General features: G+C 56.3%; 10 protein-coding genes across 10 annotated transcripts; 5 read left to right on the top strand and 5 right to left on the bottom strand.

The window, feature by feature from the left end:
- Window positions 1–66: 66 nt before the first annotated feature.
- On the top strand, window positions 67–1980 carry EV422DRAFT_520858 (putative calmodulin-dependent protein kinase type 1). Its single transcript, XM_053069719.1, has 9 exons — window positions 67–276; window positions 358–411; window positions 487–625; window positions 700–720; window positions 799–956; window positions 1025–1163; window positions 1236–1424; window positions 1490–1693; window positions 1781–1980. Exons 1-9 carry the CDS (start codon window positions 247–249, stop codon window positions 1900–1902), a joined length of 1056 nt encoding a protein of 351 aa, XP_052927431.1. The 5' UTR covers window positions 67–246; the 3' UTR covers window positions 1903–1980.
- EV422DRAFT_618277 (P-loop containing nucleoside triphosphate hydrolase protein) lies at window positions 1981–4407 on the bottom strand. Its single transcript, XM_053074029.1, has 7 exons — window positions 4258–4407; window positions 3643–4193; window positions 3423–3559; window positions 3288–3342; window positions 2927–3181; window positions 2635–2857; window positions 1981–2563 (listed from the first exon to the last, which is right to left on the bottom strand). Exons 1-7 carry the CDS (start codon window positions 4264–4266, stop codon window positions 2198–2200), a joined length of 1596 nt encoding a protein of 531 aa, XP_052927430.1. The 5' UTR covers window positions 4267–4407; the 3' UTR covers window positions 1981–2197.
- A 169-nt stretch (window positions 4408–4576) lies between these two features.
- On the bottom strand, window positions 4577–5947 carry EV422DRAFT_520845 (mitochondrial import inner membrane translocase subunit TIM8). The gene is made up of 6 exons (XM_053069718.1): window positions 5648–5947; window positions 5422–5446; window positions 5328–5342; window positions 5195–5254; window positions 4754–5106; window positions 4577–4678 (listed from the first exon to the last, which is right to left on the bottom strand). Exons 1-5 carry the CDS (start codon window positions 5723–5725, stop codon window positions 5024–5026), a joined length of 261 nt encoding a protein of 86 aa, XP_052927429.1. The 5' UTR covers window positions 5726–5947; the 3' UTR covers window positions 4577–4678; window positions 4754–5023.
- Window positions 5948–5988: 41 nt separating this feature from the next.
- EV422DRAFT_565332 (uncharacterized protein) lies at window positions 5989–6388 on the bottom strand (the record flags this gene model as incomplete). The annotated part of the gene is made up of 2 exons (XM_053072297.1): window positions 5989–6236; window positions 6376–6388. 2 exons carry the CDS (start codon window positions 6386–6388, stop codon window positions 5989–5991), a joined length of 261 nt encoding a protein of 86 aa, XP_052927428.1.
- A 398-nt stretch (window positions 6389–6786) lies between these two features.
- Window positions 6787–8687, top strand: EV422DRAFT_520840 (uncharacterized protein). The gene is made up of 5 exons (XM_053069717.1): window positions 6787–6904; window positions 6979–7409; window positions 7499–7684; window positions 7762–8033; window positions 8109–8687. The coding sequence occupies exons 1-5, from the start codon at window positions 6870–6872 to the stop codon at window positions 8559–8561; spliced, it is 1377 nt and encodes a 458-aa protein (XP_052927427.1). The 5' UTR covers window positions 6787–6869; the 3' UTR covers window positions 8562–8687.
- A 515-nt stretch (window positions 8688–9202) lies between these two features.
- Window positions 9203–10683, top strand: EV422DRAFT_565330 (uncharacterized protein; the record flags this gene model as incomplete). Its single annotated transcript, XM_053072296.1, has 5 exons — window positions 9203–9611; window positions 9677–9795; window positions 9882–10111; window positions 10194–10285; window positions 10376–10683. The coding sequence occupies 5 exons, from the start codon at window positions 9203–9205 to the stop codon at window positions 10681–10683; spliced, it is 1158 nt and encodes a 385-aa protein (XP_052927426.1).
- Window positions 10684–11119: 436 nt separating this feature from the next.
- On the bottom strand, window positions 11120–12378 carry EV422DRAFT_565329 (uncharacterized protein; the record flags this gene model as incomplete). Its single annotated transcript, XM_053072295.1, has 5 exons — window positions 11120–11272; window positions 11353–11603; window positions 11677–11767; window positions 12130–12296; window positions 12366–12378. 5 exons carry the CDS (start codon window positions 12376–12378, stop codon window positions 11120–11122), a joined length of 675 nt encoding a protein of 224 aa, XP_052927425.1.
- A 200-nt stretch (window positions 12379–12578) lies between these two features.
- EV422DRAFT_520834 (uncharacterized protein) lies at window positions 12579–13182 on the top strand. The gene has a single exon (XM_053069716.1). The coding sequence runs from the start codon at window positions 12641–12643 to the stop codon at window positions 13070–13072; it is 432 nt and encodes a 143-aa protein (XP_052927424.1). The 5' UTR covers window positions 12579–12640; the 3' UTR covers window positions 13073–13182.
- Window positions 13183–13787: 605 nt separating this feature from the next.
- EV422DRAFT_565327 (uncharacterized protein) lies at window positions 13788–20185 on the bottom strand (the record flags this gene model as incomplete). Its single annotated transcript, XM_053072294.1, has 18 exons — window positions 13788–13840; window positions 13919–14531; window positions 14632–14755; window positions 14829–15133; window positions 15232–16548; window positions 16618–16708; window positions 16794–16953; window positions 17032–17138; window positions 17214–17565; window positions 17632–17701; window positions 17768–18200; window positions 18308–18596; window positions 18670–18793; window positions 18853–18987; window positions 19063–19085; window positions 19154–19215; window positions 19277–19335; window positions 19412–20185. 18 exons carry the CDS (start codon window positions 20183–20185, stop codon window positions 13788–13790), a joined length of 5091 nt encoding a protein of 1696 aa, XP_052927423.1.
- Window positions 20186–20532: 347 nt separating this feature from the next.
- Window positions 20533–24046, top strand: EV422DRAFT_520825 (5'-AMP-activated protein kinase catalytic subunit alpha-2). The gene is made up of 10 exons (XM_053069715.1): window positions 20533–20762; window positions 20827–21032; window positions 21467–21608; window positions 21682–21718; window positions 21781–21834; window positions 21899–21981; window positions 22039–22188; window positions 22263–22711; window positions 22778–23103; window positions 23176–24046. Exons 2-10 carry the CDS (start codon window positions 20954–20956, stop codon window positions 23635–23637), a joined length of 1782 nt encoding a protein of 593 aa, XP_052927422.1. The 5' UTR covers window positions 20533–20762; window positions 20827–20953; the 3' UTR covers window positions 23638–24046.
- The last annotated feature ends 19 nt before the right edge of the window (window positions 24047–24065 follow it).

Raw genomic sequence — 24065 nt, 5'->3', positions numbered from 1 at the left:
GAGTTGTGGGAGAGAGCGTGGAGGGCGGAGAGGCAAGGGCTCCGAAAGGAAAAGAAAGTGCAGACGCGTGGTTGTGAGTCACGCTGCTCGTGTTGGTTGCAGGCGCTTGCAGATCCCCCCCCCCGGCCACGTCGAGCGAGAGAACACTCCGGCGCTGGACTGGCAAGTTGCAACTTGGGGCAAAAGTGAGAGGACACCTCCAGTATCCCAACAGAACCAACCATCCCATAGGAAGAGCCTGCTACAATGGCTGCTCTCGCCCCTTGCGAATATAAGGTACTGTACGCTCAGCCAGTCTCAACTCGTCAGCCGCCGGTTACTCACACTCCCGCCATGGCTTACTTCGTGTTTCAACAGACTGGAAAGGCCTTGGGTCAAGGAAGTTATGCTACCGTGAAAGAGGCCGTCAAGGTATGTCCAATGGGTGCGAATAGCCGATTGTTATCTGAAGGACACGGCCCTGACCTGCAATCCCACTCCTTGTAGATCAGTACCGGCGAGAAGTTCGCCGTGAAGGTCATCAGCAAGAAGCTTATGCGAGGAAGGGAGCATATGATTCTGAACGAAATCGAAGTGTTGAAGAAGGTGTCGAAAGGGCATCCGAACATCGTCACACTCTGGGACTGTGAGTTTCGTTCGATCGCAGTGTTCAGCTTTGTGAGTGTGCACTGAAGCTCACCGAACATTTCATACTTTTAGACTTCGAGACCCCAAACAACTGTGCGTAGATTAGGTTCTTGCGGGCTACTGCTTTGGACACTCTGGATGAAATGCTGACAGAGGGCTCGTTGTTTGCAGTGTACTTGGTGATGGATTTATGCATGGGCGGCGAGCTCTTCGACTGCATTTGTGAGAGAGGAAGCTTCACCGAGGCAGACGCGGCCGAGATCGTGCAGGTTGTCGTCAGCGCGGTTGCCTACCTCCATGATCACAACATCATACATCGTGACATCAAGGTAAGGGTGTTCGCGGTCGCAGCGATACGCAGCAGCTGGGAGCTGATATGGATTGCTTGATATGACAGCCGGAGAACTTGCTCTTCAAGACGAGGAATATCCTCAGCGATCTGGTCATTGCCGACTTTGGACTGTCGAAGATTGTGGCGGACGACAAATTCGAAGGCTTGATTACCGTTTGCGGAACACCTGGCTACATGGCTCCTGGTGGGTTCCTACTTGCAAGCGACGCCTTCAACGTTGGAGGGTCATCGATTGCTAAATCTATGGTTTATTCAGAGGTCATTCAGAAGAAAGGACACGGAAAGGCCGTGGATCTCTGGTCAATAGGCGTCCTGGCATACTTCCTGCTGTCCGGATATACCCCTTTCGATTACGGAGCATCGTCGCAGGCCGACGAACTCGACAACATCTTGCACGGGAGGTTCACATACGCGCCGCCATACTGGTCGCACGTGTCTGACATCGGTATGCTCCAGCGCTCCTTTGATCCTACCGGGCCGAGTGCTCACATGGCGTTTTCAACTTTCTAGCAAAGGATTTCATCTCCAAGTTGCTCATCGTCGACCCTCACCAACGCATGACGATCCACCAGGCCCTTGCGCATCCTTGGCTGCGCATGTACAACGCCTCGAATGATATGCACACGCCGACACCGACAACGCCCGACCTCATGCCGCTCGTGCGTGATCGGTTCAACCAGTCCAAGGCGCTGCGGAGATTCAGGGTTGCTGCCGGTATGTTACTTTCTCAACTGCCCAGTCGCTGCCTCCCCATATTTCAGGATCCCCGGTGTGATTTACTAACAACCACGCTCTTTGCAGACACGGTCATCGCAACCAACAAGTTCACCAAAACCCCGCACACCCAACAAAACAACGGCTTCGACATCCGCGACTACCGGCCAACAAGCGAAGAGGATCTCATGGTCATACCACGGAGCTGAACACAATACAACACAACAGTCTCCCGCACCCATTTTCTTCACACCACGCAGGCGTCGCGGCGATAGTTTTTCTTTACCCTCTTCTTTAGATATATATACGGATGACGACTTTTTACGATGGCGGGCTCCAATACATGTTTATGCAAGCGAAATTGAAGATTGCGGTCATGATGGATTGAGAGGCGGGAAAGGGTGATTATCGCAATCATGCAATGGTGCCAACGCACAGATCCCTGCCAGCATCCTCCACCAGCACCACACTCACTGAGAAACGTCATCCCCCATCAACACCATTTCAAACAATATCATCCAAATCCCTCGCACTTTTCAATATCTTTCCCCCCTCCCTCCTCTCCTCCCCCCCAAGCCGCTGATGCGACTTGCTACTCGGCATCCCCCCCTTCCCAAAAGCCCCACCAGCATTCCCAGCTGCATTCCCATTCACCGCATCCCCACTTATCCGCGCAGCCACCCCCGACGACGCCGAATACGTCGCGTAGTCCCCCGGCTCGCGTATCTCGGTGGTTCGCGAGACGAATGTCCCGGGGGTGTGGTCGGATTCGCCGGCGACGCGGCCTATGTGGGTTGACGGGAGGGAAGGGGTGAAGGGTGTGGGTTGTGTGGAGGGTTGGTCTGCTTTCGCTTGGATCTTCCGTTCCAGCTATCCAAGCACATCTCAAAAATCAATATCCCTTCATCTTTATCAGAACACCCCGCACAATGATTCCTCACCTCCTCAATCTTCACCTCCAACTCCCTCAACGCAACCTCCCGCCTCTCACTCCTCGTCATCTTGACCTTCGAGATCTTCCCGTCGCGCATGTAGATCACCCGATGCGCAAAGTTCTTGAGGTACACGTCGTGCGTGACCATGATGAAGGTCATGTGTTCGGTCAGGTTGAGGGTGTGCAGGAGGTGTAGGATCTTGAGCGTGTTTTGGGTGTCTAGGTCGCCTCTGTACATGTAGAATGGATGTGAGCACATATCCAACCCCGCAAACGGCTGGGGAACACACACAACATACGTCGGCTCATCCAACAACAACAGCTCAGGCAAATTCGCAATCGCCCTCGCAATCGTCACCCGCTGCTGCTCACCGCCCGACAATTTATGCGGGAAGTGATGCAATCTATGCGCCAGGCCGACCCGCTCGAGGCTGGACACGGCCCGGGTGCGCCGTTCCGAGGCGGTTTGGGTGCCTTTGAGGACCATGGGCAGCTCGACGTTTTCGAGGGCTGTCATGGAGGAGAGGAGGTTGAAGGACTGGAAGACGAAGCCGCTGTGTTGTGTGGGACGTTGATAGTGTGGGGGACTGAGTGTAACATGTATGGGAAGAGGTAGGAATCCCCGACGATGGATGGATGGGGGTGGGAGTACGTACGTACAGCTTGCTCAGCCTCAGATCCGCCAGAACTTCGTCCTTCGTATTTGGCGTGATGACTGTACAGAATCGCCACAAGAGTGAGAAACTCATCATCCCCGTCCCACGATGGTTGGCAATCGATGTTGCGGACTTATACCGGTATCACAGATCGTCAGATCCCCCTTCGTCGGTTTATCGATCGTGCCAATGATGTTCAGCAGACTCGTCTTGCCCCCACCCGAGGTTCCATATACGGCTACCCATTCGCCGCGCTGGATGCTCAGACTCACGCCCCTAAACCACAACACACATCCCCACTTCAGTGCCTTACTTTCAACGCAACCAACAGGACTCTCCGCCCCTTCCCCCACACTCACCGCAAAGCAGCAACCCCCTCCAACCCCAACAGATACGTTTTATGTATATTCCTCAACTCCACAATCGGATCCGTCACCACCAACTTCTTCAACGTCGTCGCAGACATCGACCGCCGGAACGCGGTCGGCAACATGTTCTCCAACGACACCCGCGACGCCTTCTTGCGGTGCAGGGATTGGGAGGATTGGTGGGAGGTCAGCGGGTGTTCCGCGGGGTCGAGCGGGAAGTCGAAGGCGACGAGGCTGCCGAGGGAGAGGTGCGGGGTGTGGCCGTGGGTCGGGGCTGACGGTGGTGGAGCGGTGGGATCTGAGGTGGGGGGTTGTGAGGAGGGGGGTTGGCGTTCTTGGAGGGCGCGATCCGGCTGGGAGTCTCGGTGGTGGTGTGGATTTGTGGGGGTGTCTTGGAAGGAGGAACGGCCTGAGCGGCCTGGGGGTGGTGGGGGTGGGTCGTGGCGAGGTGGAGGGGGGATTGCGGAGGGGTAGATGGCGTTGGACATTGAGGCTGAGGAGCGTTGGGAGGTTTCTTGTAGGGGCGGTGGGTGGAGTGTAGACTGCAGCGAATGGAATGTTAAAGGGATGACTTTGTGATGTGGCTGAAGTGGGAGCGTACTATACCTTCGTCATGCCTGTTCAGTGGCTGAAATGACTGCAAACAAGTTCGGTTCTAGAGAAGTTCAAAAACTCGTCGTCTCGTTCTGCGGGGAGAGCTCCTTTTCGATCGTCACCGAAAAAATAGGCGCTAAACCCAAACCTTGGTACTTATAGTCCGCAGCCGGCCGTTTCTCCTGAAGTAATATCGCGGCCGTCCATAGTAGTGAGTTGGCCCTGTCTGAGCGGAGTTTCCTTTCACTTACGCTTACGCCAATTTCAACAGCGGACGCGCGGTCAGTTTTCCTGGACGACTGCTGCGTTCCACTTCCGTCTGCAATGCACTCCACTTGCAAGACGCATTTACCATTTCCAGCGACAGCAGCCGTATACCACGATATCGCAAGGGTTACCAACGATGTCAAAGGCACATCCAAGGACCCTTCAGAGTCCTCAACCTTCTTTTTGGAAATCTACCTGAGCATTCAAAGAAAACGATTTTGTCTTAACACAACCTTCACAAGACACGGCCTGCGACAAAAGCGCTGGCACGGAACTTCACGGCGATACCATTACCAAGAATGTCACCACTTTGTGTGATGCCAGGCTGGGAATAGGTCGGACGGGGACGCGGAGTGGTGGAAAGTCTTTTGCACCAACTCGGACGTGTTTCTGGTCGTCCAAGCCAAAAGACCTGGCCGCTCCGCAGACTGATGGCAGTGCCGAAGAGCCGATATGGCACGACTTAGCGACGCCAGAATTCTACGTCTATCTTCTAGACTAACAAGCTCTATCAACGCTGCTGCTGGGCTCCCAGCGAGTTGAGGAGCAAGATGGTGCTATCTAAGAATCGGTCGACGCAGTTCGTTAAGCATACTACAGTTGGAGTAATGTGTTGTTAGCGTCCGCTTTTCGTCCTTTGACCGTTATGAGAACCGTGCGCAAAAGATAGTCGGGTAGGTACCTTCATCAGACTTATCCGTTGTGGCCTTCACTTTCGTGATGCATTTGTCCCAGCATGTGTCTCGGAGGCGAGAAGAAAGGTTTTTAGTCTTGGTGGTATGGAGTCGCAAAGTCAGGCATAGTTCACTTCTTACCCGTGTATTGGTGTACTGTTGGCGGAAAGCGGAGGTCAAATAGGTGTGTTAGCTTTCTTATCCGATTGCAACAATCCGAAAGAGAGGCCCGTACCTGTTGCTTGGAAGTTTGCCCGGCGCTATTCGAAAAAGAGACAGAAGGAAAATAGGAAAAAACACCAGTGAGCGTCGGTTCTCCCTCTGTATTAATGCTGCAGTCCTGGTATTTCCTCAAAAGGCGGTTGTCCCAACTGCTCCCACCACTTCCGGTCTCCCTCTACGAATCGACTTATCCAACCCCCAACGTCTTTCTCCGTTGTCGCCTCAAGCGTTCCCCGTACCTGCTCGTTCTCGACGAATGTCATGAGTTCGGCTTTGCTCTTCTCATCCAGGTTGAGGCCGGTTGGTAGTGAAGCCATTTTCGGTCTGGAAGTGGGGTTATGGAGGTTTGTGACGAGGGTGAGTGCAGGCTATATGCAGCGAAGTTCCGGTGAGAAAGTGTCCGTTGTCGAAATGTTTTGAGTAGTCGCTGGGAGCGCTCAGGCCCACCCTCACTTTGACAGCAACTGACACTATAACGCGTCTCGCCGTTTTCCGCTCCAGAAAAAAAGGAGCTCCCTCATTTTCAATGCCGACCGCTGGACAGGCAAGGGCAACGCATGAGCGCCGTTGGTGCGGGACTTCAGCGGGACTTCAGGCCCCCCCCGAGGTTGGCGATGACAGGTGCTGCTATCCCCGCCAAACTTGCGAGAGGTGCCCTTGTCGGGGCGAACCCAGCATTGGGGGGTTCCTTCTCGCCCTTGGGGAGCTCCTTCTTAGATTCTGCAGTGGCCTGCTTGGCTTCGACTTCACGGGCCTCCACAACGGGCGCAGCGGTCTTTTTCTCGTCAACGACGTCGATGACGGGCGTAGCATTCCGTTGGTGCGGGACTTCAGCGGAATTGGCAGGGCTATCAGAATCAGCAAAAATACCCGAAAAAAGTTCTGAACTGGGTGAGTTACGGCAGGTTTTGTCAGGTCCTTCCAGATTTTGGGAGGAGTGCCGTCGTGCACCACACAACTTCCGTACCGTCATGAGGCATTACGCTCTCAGAAACTAGAGTACAAGGAACAAAAAATTATAATCGCTCAAGGTGATCCGGCTGGCCGCAGAGATGATATGGATGTACGGACCTCCATCACTTTCACCCATATTTCTCAGAACCCTGTAATTCAAATTGAGTGTTGTTTATTGTGAACCTCAAGCCTAGGAGGTGCTGAACCCGAATATTGCTAGCGGAGGTTCTGTATGTGTATGTCTGTCGCAGAGATGGCCATGATGTTGGCAATGGTGGGTAAGGAAGAGAGGCCAAAAATGGCGTCCGGGGTTGGCGCGGCAATTTTGCACATAGTCCAATTATGGGTGGCGCAGCCAGGGTGGGCCTGAGTGGGAGCGCGAGTGTTCCACGTCGCCGTCACATTCCACAATTGCGGCTTCAAGGTCAAAGCCCAGTCCCCAGCCGAAGCATATCCCCCCGGAAAAACGTCTCATAGCACACACGAAAACTAATAGCAATACACACAATGGCCCAGTCTAAAACGAATCAAGAGGTCCTACAGTAAGTCCAACCTGGTCAAACCAGGCGATCTCCAACCCAGAAACCTCACGCGTTAACCATCTCCATCCTACCAGGTTTCTGCAAGACCTCGACAACATCGTCCCCACAGATGACCCCGCCCTCCCCACCGCCGGGGACCTAGCCACAACCACCGGAACCGCCGCCACGACCGACACACACTCATCCCAAGATGTGCTCAGCTTCCTCAACGAATTGGATGCCCCTGTGGAGCCCGCTCCGTTGCCGAAGGTGGTGAAGGAGGGGACGGGTTCGCCCGCGGTGATGACGACTGTTCCGGGGGTGGGCGGGGTCACTGTGCCTGGAAGGGTGCAGACGCCGACTACCGCTGCTAGCGTTGGAAGTGGGAGTATCGGGCGGAGTGCGGGTGGGAGTCGAAATGCGACGCCGGGGTTGGAAGGGAAGGGGCAGGGACAGGGATTTGGCTCTGCTCAAGGAGGGAATGAGAGACCGGCACAGAGTGAGACCTCACCGCAGAGTGATAGCTGTAAGTTTGGGGAATTCGTAGGAAACGTGTTATTTGTGGGGCCCCGGCGGAGCCTTTGGAACTGACCAATTGATCTCTGTCGTTTGCAGGGGGCGCCCTCGCAGGCGGCTGGTCAAGCATCTGGAGTCAGGCCGCTAAAGTCGGTGCAACAGCGACTACATCATTAACGAAAGGCCTGGAATCAGCCAAAGCGATTGCAGAGGAAACCGCGAAGAGCGTCGCTGCGAACGAGAACGTAAAGGGGATCATCAACAGGGAGCAGATGGCTAAGCTGGGTAATTCAAAACAATGCATGCCTTCCTCTTCGAGCGCGAGGTGTGAAGCACTCACTATCATCGTCACTCCTCAACAGGCACAAACCTATCCCACCTCACCCACACCCTGGTCGACACCATCGCCCCGCCCATCCCCGACTCTGAATCCACCGCCTCCTCGCCACTCGCACCTGTTGTATCCCTCTACTTCTCCGCCCCCGCCGACCCGGACGTTGGCGATCTCCGCGATTTCATCCTAGCGACGCTACGGGAGATGTGGATTGGACGCGTGTGTGATCGCGTGGCGCTGGAGGGAGTCGAGGGAGGGAGAGTGTGTACAGGATTGGGGGAGGCTGTGGGGCAGGTCAAGGTATGTCCCCCATCCTTTTCCTTCTCATATTCATTTTAGCTATTTCGTGTCTCACATCACATCACCCTTCACCAGGAAACAATGGCCCACCTCCACCAGCTCTCCGCCACCTCCGCCACCCCACCCAGCCCCCACCACGCCCACGTCTTCCTTGCCATCCAGCCTTTCGCACCGGCCCTGCCCACGAAACAGATCCAATACTACGTCACCATGTCCTCGCCGCAAGCCATCGGCGCCGAATCGTCACCATCATCATCCCCATCACCATCAACAACGGAAGCATCGGCGATATCGCAGAGTGTAGCAGATGAAGCCACTGGGAGCACTGATGGGGGTGGTTTAACGCGCAAATGGGGCCGCCATCAGAAACGGAGGATTGTGGAGACGGTTGTGGCGGATGTCTGTGAGGAGTTTGGGGTTAGGTGTGTTGATGCACAGGATGCTGCTCCGACGGTTGGGAAGACGGATGGGGGCGCGGTGACGCCGGGGGATGGGGTAGGAGATGGGAGTGGGGAGAAGGTGGTCTGAACGTGAATACGAAGAGCGCTGAGAGGCCCGGGGGATTGGCGAGAGGCTTCGTTAGCCAACATCAATATCAAGTGTACACATAATCTTGCCAAATTTTCCAGAACGAAAAGTGTGCAATTGCTTCATGACGATATCTGGCGTCGAACGGCTGCGCGTAAAGAGATTGTATGCAGCGATGGCATTCATGGGTCGCCAACGAAGCGCGACTAACGAGCGACGGGTCAGCGTTGGTCAGGCATTGGGCATTGGGCATTGGGCATTGGGCATTGATCAGTGGTGATATGGTTTCCACGCCAAGCGACCTGACTACATCAGGTGAGGCTCCCACCCACTTGGCTGGCGGTGTCTGATTAATATGAGGTCGATGCCGTCCGGATGAGACGTGGAGCTACTTCCTGTACTGTACTGTACGTGGAGGGTCGCAGTTTGTCGGGAATGCGCGTCGGAACTTTTTGAAGCAGGCCCTTCAACACTCTTCAACATCACCTTGCCCATTTCGGTGATGCCGAGACAACCGTGAGATACAGGACGTACAGCCAGCATACTCCGCACTTGCACCATAAAAAGGGCTTATCTGAATCGAGACAGCCGACACCGGCAGTAACGAAAACACCTATCGAACATCACATATAACTTCAACAATGTCTGTCACCACAGCCTCCACATCCTCGCGCAACATGGCAAGGTGCCTACGAACCGCCAACCCATCCACCCGCACCCGCCTCTTCCCCTCCCTCTCCACCCTCCGCCCCTTCACCACCACCCCCATCCCCGCACGCTCCTACAACTCCAACCCCTTCGGCTTCCCCGACAACAGTGACGGCGACGCATTCGGCACCGCCGCGCGCAGATCAAAAGCGCTACCCGCCAACACCATCATCAAGTTCGTCCCGCAGCAGGAAGCATGGATTGTGGAGCGGATGGGCCGGTTCGATCGGATCCTGGAGCCGGGGTTGGCGATATTGGTGCCGGTGCTGGATCGCGTTCGTTATGTGAAGAGCTTGAAGGAGATTGCGGTGGAGATCCCGTCGCAGAGTGCTATCACCCAAGGTCGGTGATTGACGTGGAGCGTGCTGGGGGATACGGGAACTGAATTTGCTTGGAATTGCCTATAGATAACGTGACCCTGGAGTTGGATGGTGTCTTATACTTCCGGGTGGTGGATCCATATAAAGCATCGTACGGTGTCGAAAACGCAGAGTTTGCCATCACTCAGCTCGCTCAAACGACCATGGTGGGTGCGGGTCGACGCCTTTAGGCGAATATTGCCCCACATATTCGAAGGTACACCCACATGCTCACCCCATCACCCCCACACAGCGCGCCGAAATCGGCCAAATGACCCTAGATCGCACCCTCGCAGAACGCACGCAGCTCAACTTCAACATCGTCAACGCCATCAACTCCGCCGCCGCCGACTGGGGTATCAAATGCTTGCGTTACGAGATCCGCGATATCCACCCGCCGGATAACGTCGTTGCCGCGATGCATCAGCAGGTCGGGGCGGAGAGGAGGAAGCGGGCGGAGATTTTGGAGTCGGAGGGTGCGAGGTAGGGGATTGGGGATGTGGGAGGTGGATTGGAAGGGTCATTTGGGGGGAAATGACTGACGGTTCATGTGTTGGGGTTGCAGACAAGCGTCTATCAATGTAGCCGAAGGACGCAAACAATCTGCGATTCTGGAGTCTGAGGCTGTCAAGCTGCGTCAGATTAACCACGCACAGGGTAACGTACTAAACCCTCCCCCTCCTCACACCCCCAAAGAACTGGGCATGTCCAAAACCATCACTCAATTTTTTTTATGCTTCTCCACAGGTGAATCCGAAGCAATCCTCCTCCGCGCCCAGGCCAACGCCGCCTCCATCTCCCGCATCGCACAGGCCATCGCCGCCGAATCCCACGCAGGGCAAGACGCCGTCTCCCTCTCCGTCGCCGAAAAGTACATTGACGCCTTTGGAAATCTTGCAAAGGAGGGAACCACTGTCGTCGTGCCGGCGAGTGTGAGTGATGTCAGTAGTATGGTGACGCAGGTTATGAGTGTTTTCAGGCATGTAGGGGACGCGCAGGGGGCCAGGGGGGGGTGCCCAGGCATTCGGGAGCAGGCGGTGTCAGTAGGGGAATAGAGGGCGGGGTGGATGCTGGGGCGTCGTCGGCGCCGACGTCGTCTACGAATCCGTAGTCTGCAATAGGAGAGAGGGTGTTATAGCAGCTAGCCGATTTTCCCCTGCGGCATCAAAATGTCTTTGGAATGTGCTGGGTACCACATAGTCATGTAGATAGCCACAGTTTCCCAAATAGTCCAAAGGTGCATCCTTCTGATACGTGAGCTGTAAATACAGTACAATGTCCAACGGCGTAGAAAAAGAGTGCCGCGGCCAGGACGGAATCTGAGACGAGACGAAGAAACAGGCCATTTCGCAGGCTTCGCTTTCTTGGGTTCTTTCCCAGTAAGGTACCACCCCTGCTCTTGGGTCAATATTACGAACTATGTACAAAAAGTAAACAGGGCACGGGGTCACATCTCGGACCCGTCGGATAACCCCTCGCCCTCACCCCAATCTAATCGTCGAGATCGGGCAGTGGCGGAATCAACGGTTTCTTCGCGGGCATCAATTCCTTCGCCAACGACTTTTTCTGCGTGTACGCCAACAAGAGCCTGTCCCGCATGTCGCTCATCCGTTTTATGTACTCTTCGCTGCAGCTCATCAATTCCTTCAAACACACAAGACGTGAGCGAGATGGCCTCGGATAGGTGTGGGGCCTGAAAATGGCAGCACTCGACACACACATACCTGCAAATCCCCCCGAACCTCCGCCAACAAATCCTCCCCCACGACCTTCTCAATCTCCCCATCCTGGAAAAGCGGATCATCCCCCTGCAACACATTCGCAACCCCCGCCAGACTCCGCCCGAAATCTGCCTCGGCTTCCATCATCTCCATCGCGGTGTGGGAGAGGACTTTCAAGGCGCGGTTGGTTAGGGTGTGTGAGAAGGAGGCGGTGGCGGCGGCGGTGGTTATGTGGGTGGGGAAGGACCAGAGTTCTGTTTGGGGAAAGGGGAAATGGGTGTGAGTATGTGGAGGAGGGAGGATGGGGAGTTTGGGGGACGTACTAACTTTCGATGTCGACGTTTGTGTAGGGGTCGTCTTCGGTGGAGCGGTCTTTGCCGCGGCGGAGGATGGCGCGGCGTTTTCCGATTTGGGCGTACTAAATAAAGAAAACATGTCCGTTCGTTAACCATCAACGATCAAAGATCAACCATGAAGTCATCAAGCCATCAACAACATTAACATGGAGCGGCCGGTCGAACGATACCCTGCTCGCTCCGCTCGCGACAAGGAGGTCGGGCCGGTGTGTGATCGTCAACCCTGGGTCTCCGGCCCAGTAGGCTCGGCCTCGCCGCACTCAAGCATTCCTGCGCTTTAGGCGCAGTATGCTCGCTATCGCTCGGAACCCTCAAGCATCCCTGGGCCTCGCTTCGCTCGCGTTGAGGCTGCTCTCGCTCGCACTCTCGTTTCCCTCGGAAACCTAAACGATCCGCCTTGGCTCGCTCCGCTCTCGCTTCGTACCTCCAACTCCTCGTCAATCGGTCTCACAGTCCAAATTGTCGGCCTTCCAGAAAGCGTTGCTGCGCCTTCAGCCTCCTCTATCGTTCTCTTGAGCTTATTTCCTCTGTTGAAAGGCCTGTAGCTGCGTGAGCCGTGGGTGTCCTCGATCACTGCTGGCTCTGGTTCGGCTGAGGGTTGGACATTCAGGGTCAGTCGCGTATGACGAAAGGCAGGAAGCCAAGGAGGTGAGTACATACACACTGCTGCCATGGCGATAGACTTGGTGGTGGGAAGGTGCGGTGGTTCAGGTAGTTTCGAAGTTGCGCAGGGATGGGCTCCCGGCCGAGTGTTCCAACGCTGAAGGGACACTTGACGGTGCCGGTTGGCGGGGCAGAAGACGCAGGAGGGGATCGCAATTGACAGTTGACTGCGCCACCCGCCTCCCGTCAGAGAGGGCGCTCTTTCTCTTTCCTCTTTCCCTCGCACTCGCCTTCACAGCTATCTTCCCCACCAAATACAACCTCACCCGACAATGCCGGTCTCCCAGCCCCACTCTCAATCCCACTCCCAGTCCCACTCCCAGTCCCCCTCCCAGTCGGGCGCAACCATCGACTTCTACAACACACAACCCTCGTCCTCCTCCCCACTCTCCGCCTCTTCTACCCCTGCCCTCGAACCGCCATCCTCCTCGACAATGCCCACCACCTCCGCAACATCCAGCTCCACAAATACAACTATTAAAGCTGCGTTCCCACAAGCACGCGTCAAGTCGATCATGAGAGAAGACAGAGGCGTGGGTGGAGTGGGACACGACGCGGTTTTCGCCACGACACTTGCGACGGAAATGTTTCTGGAATATATTGTGGAAAGGAGCTTTGCTACCGCTAGGACCGACGGAAGGAAGGTTATCGCTTACAGGGATATTGGTGGGTGTTTGAGTACGACCAGAGGGGCCGAGCGATAGCGAGCAGAATTGCTTGTGGGTTCCGAGCGATAGCGAGGAGAGTGCTTGAGGTTCGCGAGCCATGCGAGCCGCGCGTGAAGCGAGCGATGGTGGCCTGTCTGCAACGAGCGAAGCGAGGTGCAGGGTTGGGGTCGGTCTGGGAGACCGATGGGCCGACCAGAGCGAACGCCTTCTGATTTGCGATGGGAGCTCGACTGATAGCGAGCGCCTTTGCGCACGTCAGACCTTTTAGCGAGCTATGCTCCACTCACCGCAACCCATCGTCGTCGCGAGCGGAGCGAGCAGGATATCGTTTCCTGATGAGTGGTTAGTGGTTGAAGGTTGGATGGGTTGATGGTTGTGGATGGTTGTTGATGGGTTGATGCATTGCCCAACCTCACCTTCTCACGCACCTCACAAATTGCAGCAAAAGCGGTGGCAGACAACGTGGACCTCAATTTCTTGCAAGATGTGATACCACCCATGCTCCCACTCTCTGAAGCACTGGAACTACGCGACAGTATCATCCAACCCAGAAACGGAAGGGCGAACACTGCGAACATGGGCCCGGCGGCAGCACAAGCGGTCCATCAAAACCCGTGAGAGAACAGTCGAGCAGGGAGAGGTCACGAGCGAATACACCGGGAGGGAATATATGATTTCGTTGTTCTCGGCTATCCCCAAGGGTCCCATGTTGCAGATATATACACACTTTCGAGACGTCACCAATGCATTTCTACCTATGCCCGCCACTCCTGAATGGTCGATCATGCAACCCCTCAACAACGTCTGGAAACGAAGTCCGTAGTGAAGACTGCCACTCCTTCAGCCTTTTCCTTGCCGAGCCCCTTATCGTAGCCGTCGTACCCCTAGAAACCAGACTCGGTGCGGTTGTCGGCCGTTTCTTGTAATCCATCGGCGGCTGCACCAACCCCGTCAAAGCTTTCGGACCCCCCTTTGCGTAATTCGTCCCAGCTGTCATGGGTCTCACCCGCTGCATCGCGTCCCGGAACGAAACCGGCCTCACTGGTGCGGCTGTCTTGGCCCGCTCTGTGATGGACCGACGGGCTTGCGGCTTCTCCGTTCTCTCTGAGAATAACGGCTCAGCGGCTCTAGCGCTCGCCAACTTTTTCTGCGCGGCGATGTATTTTTCCCACCCCGTCTCGGTCGTACGTCCCGGGAAACTCTTTGCCCATCTATCCCCCTCCGCCGCCATCAACGCGCTCTTCCCCGAATCGTCCCCCCATCCCGTAACATCAGCCGCGTCCTCCCACGCCTGTCGAGATCCCCTTGGTCCATCCCCATTCTTCCGCGCGTCCGGTGGGAAGAAGGGGCCCGCGAGATGCTCGCAATAACTGTCGCGTCTTTGTCGGTTGCCGTAGCCTGTTGAGTGTGCGACGGAGGATAGCCAGGCGACGACCCCTTGTGTGATGTCCTGATAGGTGTCGTTGCGTTTTTGCAGTTGGATGAGCAGCATCATCTGGGTTGTTTTTTAATTGGGGGGGGGGGGGGGGGGAGTAATTCAAATCAATCTATGCTTCAACGAATAATAACACGATGATCATGTTGACCCAACTTACATTGAGCATAATATCATCTGCTGGGGGAACTGTGGCCGGCAGCAACCCACACCGCACCATGGCGGCGTGTAAATCCATCTTGTTGTTGATACCGAACGTTGCGAGGGATCTCAGAGCTACCTGTCTACAAAACCACAACACATCAGATCCCCCACCACAGCCAACCCATCCATCAGTGATATTCGGCACCCACTCACCTAACATACTCCACCCGATCCCCCAACCTCCCCATCAGCGCCGCAATCACCTCCTCCATCCCGTCCCCGGCAACACCATACTGCCCGACATTACAACACAGCTGCGCCCTGACCTGCCAACTCGGATCGTCCATAAACTCGAGCTGCGGCCGCACCAACGTCGACAGCGGATCAATGAAATCGCTCCGGAACGTGCGGAAAAGGAGCAACAGAGCCTTTGCTGCCTCGACCTTTTCGAGCCAGAGCCCCGTGCGGAGGAGGTGTAGAAGTGACTGGACGATGTTTTGGAGCGTCGGTTTCTGGCCCTATTATTTTTTTTTTCATACATCCGTTTATTAGATTTCCCGGGTGAGGTGAGGTGGGTGAATAGGAAGATGAGGGGGGGGGGGGGGTTATACGTTACCTGAAGATGAGGAAACCAGAACATCCCCATCATTTTCCGCAGCTCCTGTGGGATATCCTCCTCGCGCTTGAACTCGCGCGCACGGATCAGGTTCCATGCGAAGGCGGCCGCGGCTTCCTCGGTGACTTCTTCCAGGACGAAATCAGGTTCCGATGGCGGGGTTGGGGGGGTGCTCTCCGCCTGTTCCGCGGGGGGCGACGATGGTGCGGGCGGCGGTGGGGGCGGTTTGGGCGGGAGGTGGACGGCGATGATGGGGTTTGGTTTGGGTTTGGGTTTAGGTTTGGGTTTGGAAGGTGCGGGTGGGGGGGCGACGACTGCCGGTTTGGGTGCGGGCGGTGGAGGCGCGATGATGGGTTTGACTACCGCGGGGGGTTTCGGCGCCGGGGGTGGGCGCTTCGGCTGAGCGGGGGGTATGACCGGGGGCGGCGGTAACGCGAACGGCGGTTTCGTTGCCTGCGGCGGCGGCTTTTTCGGTTTATGTTTCCGCACTTTCTTCGGTCTTGGCGGCCGTGGCGGGCGCTCGACCTCGATCTCGGCAAACATGGGTGGGGACGGTGGCGGGAGGAGGAGGAGGTCGTCTTCCCCTTGCTGTACGAGCGGCGGCGGCGGCGGGGGGGTGGGTGGTTTGGGCGGCTCGACCACCACCGGTAACGGTTTCCCCGGTTCCTGTTCCTCGACCGGCGGTTCCAAGACAGGTGGTCGCTGCACCCGCTGCCTCTTCGGCGCAATATACTTCACCGGCGGCACGGACGTCTCTTCCCCCGGTGGCGCGGGCGTCGTCGCAGCCGATGGCGGGCGTTGAGGGGCGATCGAGCGTCGTCGGAACGCCTCGCTTTTCTTAGCCGGGGTCACCGTCTGCGTGACACTGGAATTCGGCATGACGACCCCTTGGTTCTCCAACGTCTTTCTCACCATCTGCCTCCTCGCATCCACCTCTTCTTTACTCATCGTCTCCTTCTCGGATACGGGCCGGGTCGGACGTGTGATGGACCGCTCGGACCGCCGTCGGGAGGTGGGCTTGATGTAGAGCCGGCCTTTGGGTTTGGGCGGCATGAGGGGGATGTGGATCACTTCAGGCGGGAGTGGGACCATTTCCTCCACCACCAGATCGGACGGCGATTCTGTTCGGAGCAGCTCGACGAGGACGTCCTCGCTGGACTGTCGGTTGAGGATGACGAGATCGTGTTCGCCGTCGGATTCCATTTCTGTGTGGATGGGAGAGACTTGTTTTTTATGTGGGGAGGCGGTTGTTTCGAATTTGCGAGCCTTGAGGAACGCGCGGTGTTCTAGTTCGAGGTAGAGGCGGCGGTTGCGCCGCTGTTCGATGGGTGTTAGACGAAGGGGGTATGCGACGGGCGGATATCTCAATGAAGAGGGGGACGTTACCCGATGGACATCCCGACTGTGCCTATCCTTTTCCCTCGTCTCCTCCTTACTCCTGACCTGCGGTTTCTGCAGTTCGCTCGGATCAGGCTCTCTGCGAAAAAAAAAACCCCCACCCATCAGCACCCACTCGGAACTCCACCCCATCTCCGCTCATGAAAAGCGAATGTTCAACACACCTCCTCACATGCCAGTACCCTACAGTCCCCCTCTCCCTCAAATTTCGCTCATAAACGCCCTCCCAGAAATCAATCGTCGGGTCGAACGGCGGTGGGTCCTCTTTCATCGGGTCCGGGAAGTGGCGCGTGAGGGCGAGCTTGAGGAGGTCGTAGGGGAGGTCTACGGATAAATAGAGAACGGAATGGGGGTTGAGTGGTATGTGGGGGCGGGGAGGGGTGTGGAATGGGGAGGACATACAATCCTGCATCCGAATAACAGAGATCTGATCCGGGAGCCCGACAAAGATATCCCCGCGAGTGTTGGCGAAACAGACGGAGCGGATCGGTTCGTTGAATTGGATCTCTCTGCCCAAAAAAAAAACAAACATCTATCAAATCTATCGAACACCACGCTCCTTTGGCCAATGAAACGCCTCGTACCGTATCAACCCCCCCTCATCCCAAACCCTCACCGCGCATCCTACCGCCCCGACCCACAGCCCCCACCCCTCCCCCCAATCCACATCCCCGACACTCTGCACAACCTCCAACCGTTCATCGAAATCGGCACTCAGACTCTGCCCCTCCACAACCCCATCGGCGTCGTACCGCGCTTGTTTGATGATACCAGGACCGGGAAGACCGATGATGCACCGCGATGGGGAGACGGCGAGGGTGGGCGGGAGGGTGAAGGTGGTGGTGAGGGTGTGGAGGTGGGTTAGGGTGGGGCGTGCGTGGGGCTGGTGCGGGGTGGGCGTGCCGGGGGCGAAGAGCCAGGTTTTGATGGTGTTGTCTGAGGGCGAGATGGTTGGAAAACAGGGTGAGCTATCAGCAACAGGTTTCGGAGGTCTCACAGTACCTTGTCCACCGGATATCATCCATAATCTCTGTGGATCGAACTTGACGAACAAAACGGGTGCTGTGTGCGCCTGGCAAAAGAGCATCAGGGATCAGACATCACTGTGGGTTTCCGTTCGGAAGATGTCAGCACCCACCTGCACACACCCCTCCAACCTCCCCCCCTCCCCAACCCATCCCACCCCCCCACTCTCAAACCCGACCCCCAGATAAAACATCCTCCCAAACCTCCTCCCCAACCCCCTCCAATTATAAATATCCACCTCGCAAATCGCCGCACACCGATCCCTCGGCTGTATCTCCTCCCACACCCCCTTCAACACGGCCGGGTTGCTCCTGCCCGTTTCCCACACCGCGACTTCGCCCGAGGACAGCAGGCCGTAGATGAAGCCATGGTGTAGGTCGGCGGCGGCGGAGAGGATCGAGACGTCTTTGTGGACGGGGAAACAGGTTGTGAGGGTTGCGCCGGTGGTCGGGGAGAAGAGCTTGATGGAGTTGTCGGAGAGGGAGGTGAGCAGGCGCGGGGGGTGGGTGGGGTGGCGGAGGATGGAGAGGGTCTGGGGGGTTGCGCTGGTGGGGTGATAGTGAGTGGGGTTCGTCGGTTCGTTCTGGTGGCCCACTCCGACACATCAAGGGAACAACTCTGCCAAAAGCGGCATCAAGAGAGAAATACTCACTTGGTCCCCACAAAACACCCGCCAACCCTCCCAACCCCCCACACCTCCACATCCCTCTTCCCCCACACGCCCACACTCTCCCCGCCAACCCACACCAACCCCTTCACATCCGCGCGCACGTTCCGTTTGTACGTCTGCTTCCCACGCTCGAGATCCCAGATCCGCACGCTCCCGTCTAGACTGCCGCTCATCAGTAAGGGGGAGGTGGGAGCGATGAGGAGGAGGGAGGTGACGCTGTTGGGGAGCTTGAAGGTGTAGAGGGGGAGGAACTGGGGGGACCAGATTTTTACTGCGTGGGTGGGAGGATGGGTCGTTAGAAGGGAGGTGGGTGGGTAATGGAAGGGAGGAGGGGGTGAACTTACTTTCGCCATCTTTGGAGCCGGAGCAGAGGTATTCTAGCCGGGGATGGTACGCCAAGCAGGCGACGCTCATCTCGTGCACGTTTCGTAGGGATTCCACTCTGTATCCCGTAACCCAATCGAAAATCTACCCCGCAGAAGTCAGTACTTGAAGCAGGGGAACTGCGGGTAAGACTCCCAGTGTACTTGCATATATACTGGAGTCGACGGCGGCGTAACATCGCTCGGTGCCGTGGTCGTATAGTACGAACGAAACCCATTCGTCTTCTTCGAGGTCGGTGATGCTCCGGAGTGCTGTTGGGATTGGGACGTCTCGATGATCTATGCTGTGTCGAAGACGTTCGAAGTGTGAGAGATTATCATCAGGCCGCATGTTACGCCGCTCCGGATACTCACGCTTTGGTCTCTAATCTCCAAAACTGAGTTCCAGGCGCATTAGCATGTTATGGTTTTCTGGTAGCGACTGGGCTCGGGAAGGTATGCACACGTACTGTGATGAACCCGACTTCGCCAGTAACAATCTCATTCCGCTCGGGAACCCAGTCGATGCTGCCACAGACATGGTCAGTAGTTGTAACGAAATCGGCAGAAGGATAGTAATGGCTCTCACAATAGTATAGGCCTGCCGACGCTCAAGCACGAGACTTCCTCAAAGCGCGAGTCCAAGACCTATCGAGAGATATTATGCATGAGTGCGTTCCAATATCGAAGAAGAAACGCATGGGTATATCCAGCACGCACCTACCCGCAAGCACATGTCGCCCCCTGCAACCACCGCCCATCCAGCAACAGCCTTCCAACCCACAATGCCCTTGGCCATCCAAGCCCCATTCACTCGTCTCCCCCTGCCTCTTGACCATATCCCAACCCCCATCTCATCGCAGATGGCCCAGACTTCTGGAGTCGGGGTGAATGTATACGGCGCCAGTCCGGCGGGCACGTGTAAGATGTTCCGCACCAGGGCGTTCGATGTCGGGATCGTTTGTTGGTGCGACAGCCCAAACGAGATGGTCGATGAGTGTCCGGCGGGGGTAGTGGAAGTTGGGGTAGGTGTTGATGCGCGCGAGGAGGATGCCGAGTCTGATCTGCCTTCGGCACCCGCACCACCACTTGATCCGCCGCCTCGTCCCCCACCAGGGGCATCGAGTATCGCTTCGATGTCCTTCCGCACCTCGGCCCATGTCCCGAGCGAGCGAGCGTTCGTGTAGTCGGGATTCGGGGCTCGATGGCCGATCACTCCTCGGTTGTTGGGAGGGTGTGCTACAGCGGTGGATTGACGGCGGGATTTGGCAGAGCCTGGTCGACTTCTGCCACCCCTGGTGGGACTTGCGCTCCGCATTGGCGACTCGCCGGCGACCAGTGGTTTCCGACGACTGAGGAAATCATATTCATCGGAGGCATCGTCTTCGAATAGAGGGATTCGATCGATGAATAGTGGGAGTTGCTGAATGCCGTCAAATGCGGGGAGTGGAGCGACGGCGGATCTGCTTGGCGCTCCCGTGCTTTCCGGCCCTGCCATTCGATTCAGGCCGCGTCGGAGTGAATCGCGAGGTGCTATGCGATTCCGCCTGGGAATAGCAAGCTCCTTGGGGCAAGAAGGCTTTTCTCTGAGTTTGCGGGCCCGTTGAGCGAAGCGAGTCCTTGCTGTATTGTGCAACCAAGATGCGGGCGTATTCTCAGTGAACGCTGAGTGTCCCCCCCAAGCGGGAGCGAGCGGGACGGAGGGGGGTGACGCGCTGTCGAAGCCTCTTCTCCGAGGGGCCCCCCTGTCAACAGTTGCGTGGGGCGTGTTCTCCAGTGCGGTCCCACGCCTTTGATGTCATCATCATCTACTCTGCGAGGGAACAAGGGGAACAAGGAACACATGGGAAGGGAGCAGCAACCGCAAAGAGGCGTCCACCCTTCGACCAACACTCGCCAAAGTCTCAGCCAATTCCCACCACCTACTCTCTCACATACTGCACCTACCGTGCCTTACAACTCGTCGATACCCCCCTGGTCTTGCGTACATTGCTCCGCCAACAACCTCGAACGTTTGTCTGTTCCGTCCCAAGCAAGCGCGCGCAACACCCGCTAGTGTCGACTCGACAATCGAGGTAAAAAGTCTTACCCTCAAACCCTACGAGGCCTTTCCCTGCTAACCTTCCCAACTACATCCAGAAGCCACGCTCAGACGGTCAACTCCACTGAGAGCAGAACGGGTTGCTGCTGTCACACAAAATCGAAAAGCCATAGAAGGTCGTAGATTCCCACCCAGCCGCCGCATGATAGCCATTCAGCCACCGACATGGCGAGTACTCAGATCAAAGTCGGGAACTATGTCCTCCTGGAGACGCTTGGTGTGGGCAGCTTTGGAAAGGTGAAACGTGAGTACTAGCCGTGGCACAACTCTGTACGGCCAATGGGGAGGAAGCCTGTTGAGCGCTTCAGACGGGAGTCATCGTAGCTAGCGAAGCTTGCATGCAGCGAGGAAACGTGGCGCAAGCTGCACCAATGAGAAGATGGGACCCCTGAAAGCGGGCTATGAGCATCAGCTCTGGTGATGCACGCGATAAGGATAGATCAGTGCAATCTCCGGAGACTTTGACTGAAGAAGGGCCAGCTGGGTCCGGCGCGAGTACATTCAAGAGCGAAGGGGCGGGATCATGAAAGGATCTCAAGGGAATTGGAGAGCTCACGCGTGAATGGGGACCTGAAAACAGCAGGACTGTGGAAGGCAGCGAACGGTCGGGGCTTCTGACTGCGGGTGGGACATCCATCAAAACAGCGCCGTAGACTGATGTGACTATCTCTCTTTCAGTGGCCGTTCATTCCCACACGGGACATAAGGTCGCTCTGAAGATCATCAATCGGAGGAGAATCGCAACTATGGACATGGTGGGACGAGTGAAACGCGAAATTCAATATCTCAAGCTATTGCGGCATCCACACATTATCAAACTGTACGTCTGGACTGTGCAATCGGTAAAATGATCAACGGGTTTTGCGCTAACAGGCTTTGACATATCTCCGTAGATATGAGGTTATAACGACTCCGACAGATATTATCATGGTGAGTGAAGGCGCTGCTCTCTAAAGGCATGCCCAGGTTTACTGAAGGTTTGCAACTCTCAGGTGATGGAGTATGCAGGCGGAGAGCTCTTTAACTACATCGTCAACCGAGGAAGGGTACGTCAGGGATGGTCCTTTCAAAGACATTCACGCAATCGGCAAACCAATATCTCTCTTCTAGATGTCAGAGGACGACGCTCGAAAGTTCTTCCAGCAAATCATATGCGCGGTCGAGTACTGCCATAGACATAAGATTGTTCACAGGTTGGTTCTTCTCCATTCAAAAAGCTCGGATTCTGATGCTGAAACCATGTTCCTCAGAGATTTGAAACCCGAAAATGTCTTGCTGGACGAGTACGATCAAGTGAAGATCGCTGATTTTGGACTGTCAAATATCATGAGCGACGGTGAATTCCTTCGGACGAGTTGTGGATCCCCAAATTACGCCGCTCCTGAGGTGATCAACGGAAAGTAAGTTACTTGGCGCCCTGAACTTGGCATTCTCGCAGGCAGGCACTGGCCCCTGACAAGCTTTCCGGTCACAGGCTATACGCAGGGTCAGAGGTCGACGTATGGAGTTGCGGCGTCATACTATACGTGATGCTCTGCGGCCGACTCCCATTCGACGACGACTACATCCCCGCTCTCTTCAAAAAGATCAACGGCGGCATCTTCTCCCTGCCCTCATTCCTCTCCTCCCCCGTCAAATCCCTCCTGCAATCGATGCTGATAGTCGACCCACTCAAACGAGCGACGATCGCTCAGATCAGACAACTGGACTGGTTCAAGAAGGGCCTGCCGGATTATCTGCAGCCGCTGCCTGACATCCCGCAGCTGATATCGGGAGATATTGATGATAGCATTGCTACTGAGATTGCGAAGAAGATGGGGTATAGCAAGGAGACGGTTATGGTTGCGCTTAAGGAGAGTGAGAACAATCAGATTAAGGTGGCTTATGAGCTGGGATTGGATCATCGACGGATGCTTGCGGGAGGTGAGAACGGAGAGAAGGTCTCTACTACATCCATACCGCGTCTAACACGTGGTCCCTTTCTTTCAGTGCGAAGATCCCCACACAAAACACTCCACCACTACCTCCTCTCCGAATCCCCACCCGCCTGGAACGCCGCCCCCCCAAAACGCAACCCGTCCCCCTCACCCCTCCACCGCACCGGCACACCAACCCCCTCCGAACCACCAACCGCATCCTCCATCCAGGTGCTGTCCTCTAGCCTGCCCAAACCAGAAGTGACCGCCGCCCCACCGGGGATAGGCCAACGCGCGCGGCACAAGACGAGATCGAAGTGGCATTTCGGGATCAGGAGCCGGAGCGATCCGAGCGATATTATGTTGGAGATATATAAGGCTTTGAAGAATATCGGGATGGTACGTTGGCGATTTCTTTCCCGCTGTCGCCTGCTCATGTATCCTACCCTAACCCCCGCGATTCCTTTATAGAAATGGAGAACAGTAGACTCCTACCACATCCGCTGCCGCTACCACTGCAAAGGCGGCCACGTCGTCAAGCTCGACATACAATTATATCAGGTCGAATCCAACAACTATCTCGTCGATTTCAAGAACGCGAGTAACGCGGGCGACGCGATGGGGACGCCTGCGGTTGTACCGGGGGGAACAAGGATCACGTTGTCGGAAAAAATCGCGGCGGCGGCGGCGGGGGGTAGGGGGGATCCCGCTGTTCCGTCGTCCGTTGAGACGACGATACCTACAACTGATGTGGGACCGGTATCCGCGACGCATGCGGTTGGGGTAGATACACCTGCGAAAGCGACGACTCCGACGACGGGGCCCGATACACCACCGCCACCCGCGGAAGACGAAGAAGACGGAAGTCGCACCGTGTATGCGTTCTTTGACGCGTGTGCGCGGTTGATTACCGAGTTGGCTATCTCGGCTTGAGCGAGGAGGGCCCCCGCCCCTTTTTCCCCCGAATGCGAGGCGGCGTGATTTTTTGAAATGCGTGTGGGTGTAGTGTCAGTTAGGAAGCTATAGCTAACCGGGGAGGGCGAATCACTAGCGGGCCCCACCTCGCAACGCCTTTTCGCAAGGCAACGAGCGAGAATCTGTACATATAAGAATGATCTATGGCTGTTGCTGAGATACCCCATCTTGTTCGTCTTTTTCAGTGGTTGGCGGGGTTTGGGGAGACCGCGAGTTGGAATTGGCACGCTATATCCGTCTAAGTCTTTACATGTACAGTATACAAAATGAGAGTACAACACACTCCCTGCTTTCTTGCCTCAGGCGACAGAAATGCGGGTAGGTTATCTATCCCTCCCGACACCATAAACACCCCTCATCCTCCCCCTCCCCCCCCCCCCCCCCCC

Source organism: Fimicolochytrium jonesii (genome assembly GCF_025526975.1).
Source record: "Fimicolochytrium jonesii strain JEL569 chromosome Unknown EV422scaffold_5, whole genome shotgun sequence".
In the NCBI taxonomy this organism is placed as follows: Eukaryota; Fungi; Chytridiomycota; class Chytridiomycetes; order Spizellomycetales; family Powellomycetaceae; genus Fimicolochytrium; species Fimicolochytrium jonesii.
The sequence above is the reverse complement of the archived record's forward strand: the minus strand, read 5'-3'. Positions and strand labels throughout refer to the sequence as shown.

Excerpts from the sequence above, each read along its gene's own strand:
- EV422DRAFT_520840 (XM_053069717.1), top strand. The coding sequence starts at position 6,870 with ATGGCCCAGTCTAAAACGAATCAAGAGGTCCTACA. Across the intron at positions 6,905-6,978 it reads ACGAATCAAGAGGTCCTACA|GTTTCTGCAAGACCTCGACA; the intron begins GTAAGTCCAACC and ends CCATCCTACCAG. Across the intron at positions 7,410-7,498 it reads CTCACCGCAGAGTGATAGCT|GGGGCGCCCTCGCAGGCGGC; the intron begins GTAAGTTTGGGG and ends TGTCGTTTGCAG.
- EV422DRAFT_618277 (XM_053074029.1), bottom strand. Across the intron at positions 3,343-3,422 it reads TCTGACGATCTGTGATACCG|TCATCACGCCAAATACGAAG; the intron begins GTATAAGTCCGC and ends GATTCTGTACAG. Across the intron at positions 2,858-2,926 it reads TTGTTGTTGGATGAGCCGAC|AGGCGACCTAGACACCCAAA; the intron begins GTATGTTGTGTG and ends CTACATGTACAG.
- EV422DRAFT_520825 (XM_053069715.1), top strand. The coding sequence starts at position 20,954 with ATGGCGAGTACTCAGATCAAAGTCGGGAACTATGTCCTCCTGGAGACG. Across the intron at positions 21,033-21,466 it reads CAGCTTTGGAAAGGTGAAAC|TGGCCGTTCATTCCCACACG; the intron begins GTGAGTACTAGC and ends TCTCTCTTTCAG. Across the intron at positions 23,104-23,175 it reads CTTTGAAGAATATCGGGATG|AAATGGAGAACAGTAGACTC; the intron begins GTACGTTGGCGA and ends ATTCCTTTATAG.
- EV422DRAFT_520845 (XM_053069718.1), bottom strand. The coding sequence starts at position 5,725 with ATGGCTTCACTACCAACCGGCCTCAACCTGGATGAGAAGAGCAAAGCC. Across the intron at positions 5,447-5,647 it reads CATTCGTCGAGAACGAGCAG|CGCCGGGCAAACTTCCAAGC; the intron begins GTACGGGGAACG and ends TTTTTCGAATAG. Across the intron at positions 5,107-5,194 it reads AACGGATAAGTCTGATGAAG|TATGCTTAACGAACTGCGTC; the intron begins GTACCTACCCGA and ends CTCCAACTGTAG.
- EV422DRAFT_520858 (XM_053069719.1), top strand. The coding sequence starts at position 247 with ATGGCTGCTCTCGCCCCTTGCGAATATAAG. Across the intron at positions 412-486 it reads CCGTGAAAGAGGCCGTCAAG|ATCAGTACCGGCGAGAAGTT; the intron begins GTATGTCCAATG and ends CACTCCTTGTAG. Across the intron at positions 721-798 it reads CTTCGAGACCCCAAACAACT|TGTACTTGGTGATGGATTTA; the intron begins GTGCGTAGATTA and ends CGTTGTTTGCAG.
- EV422DRAFT_520834 (XM_053069716.1), top strand. The coding sequence starts at position 12,641 with ATGCCGGTCTCCCAGCCCCACTCTCAATCCCACTCCCAGTCCCACTCC.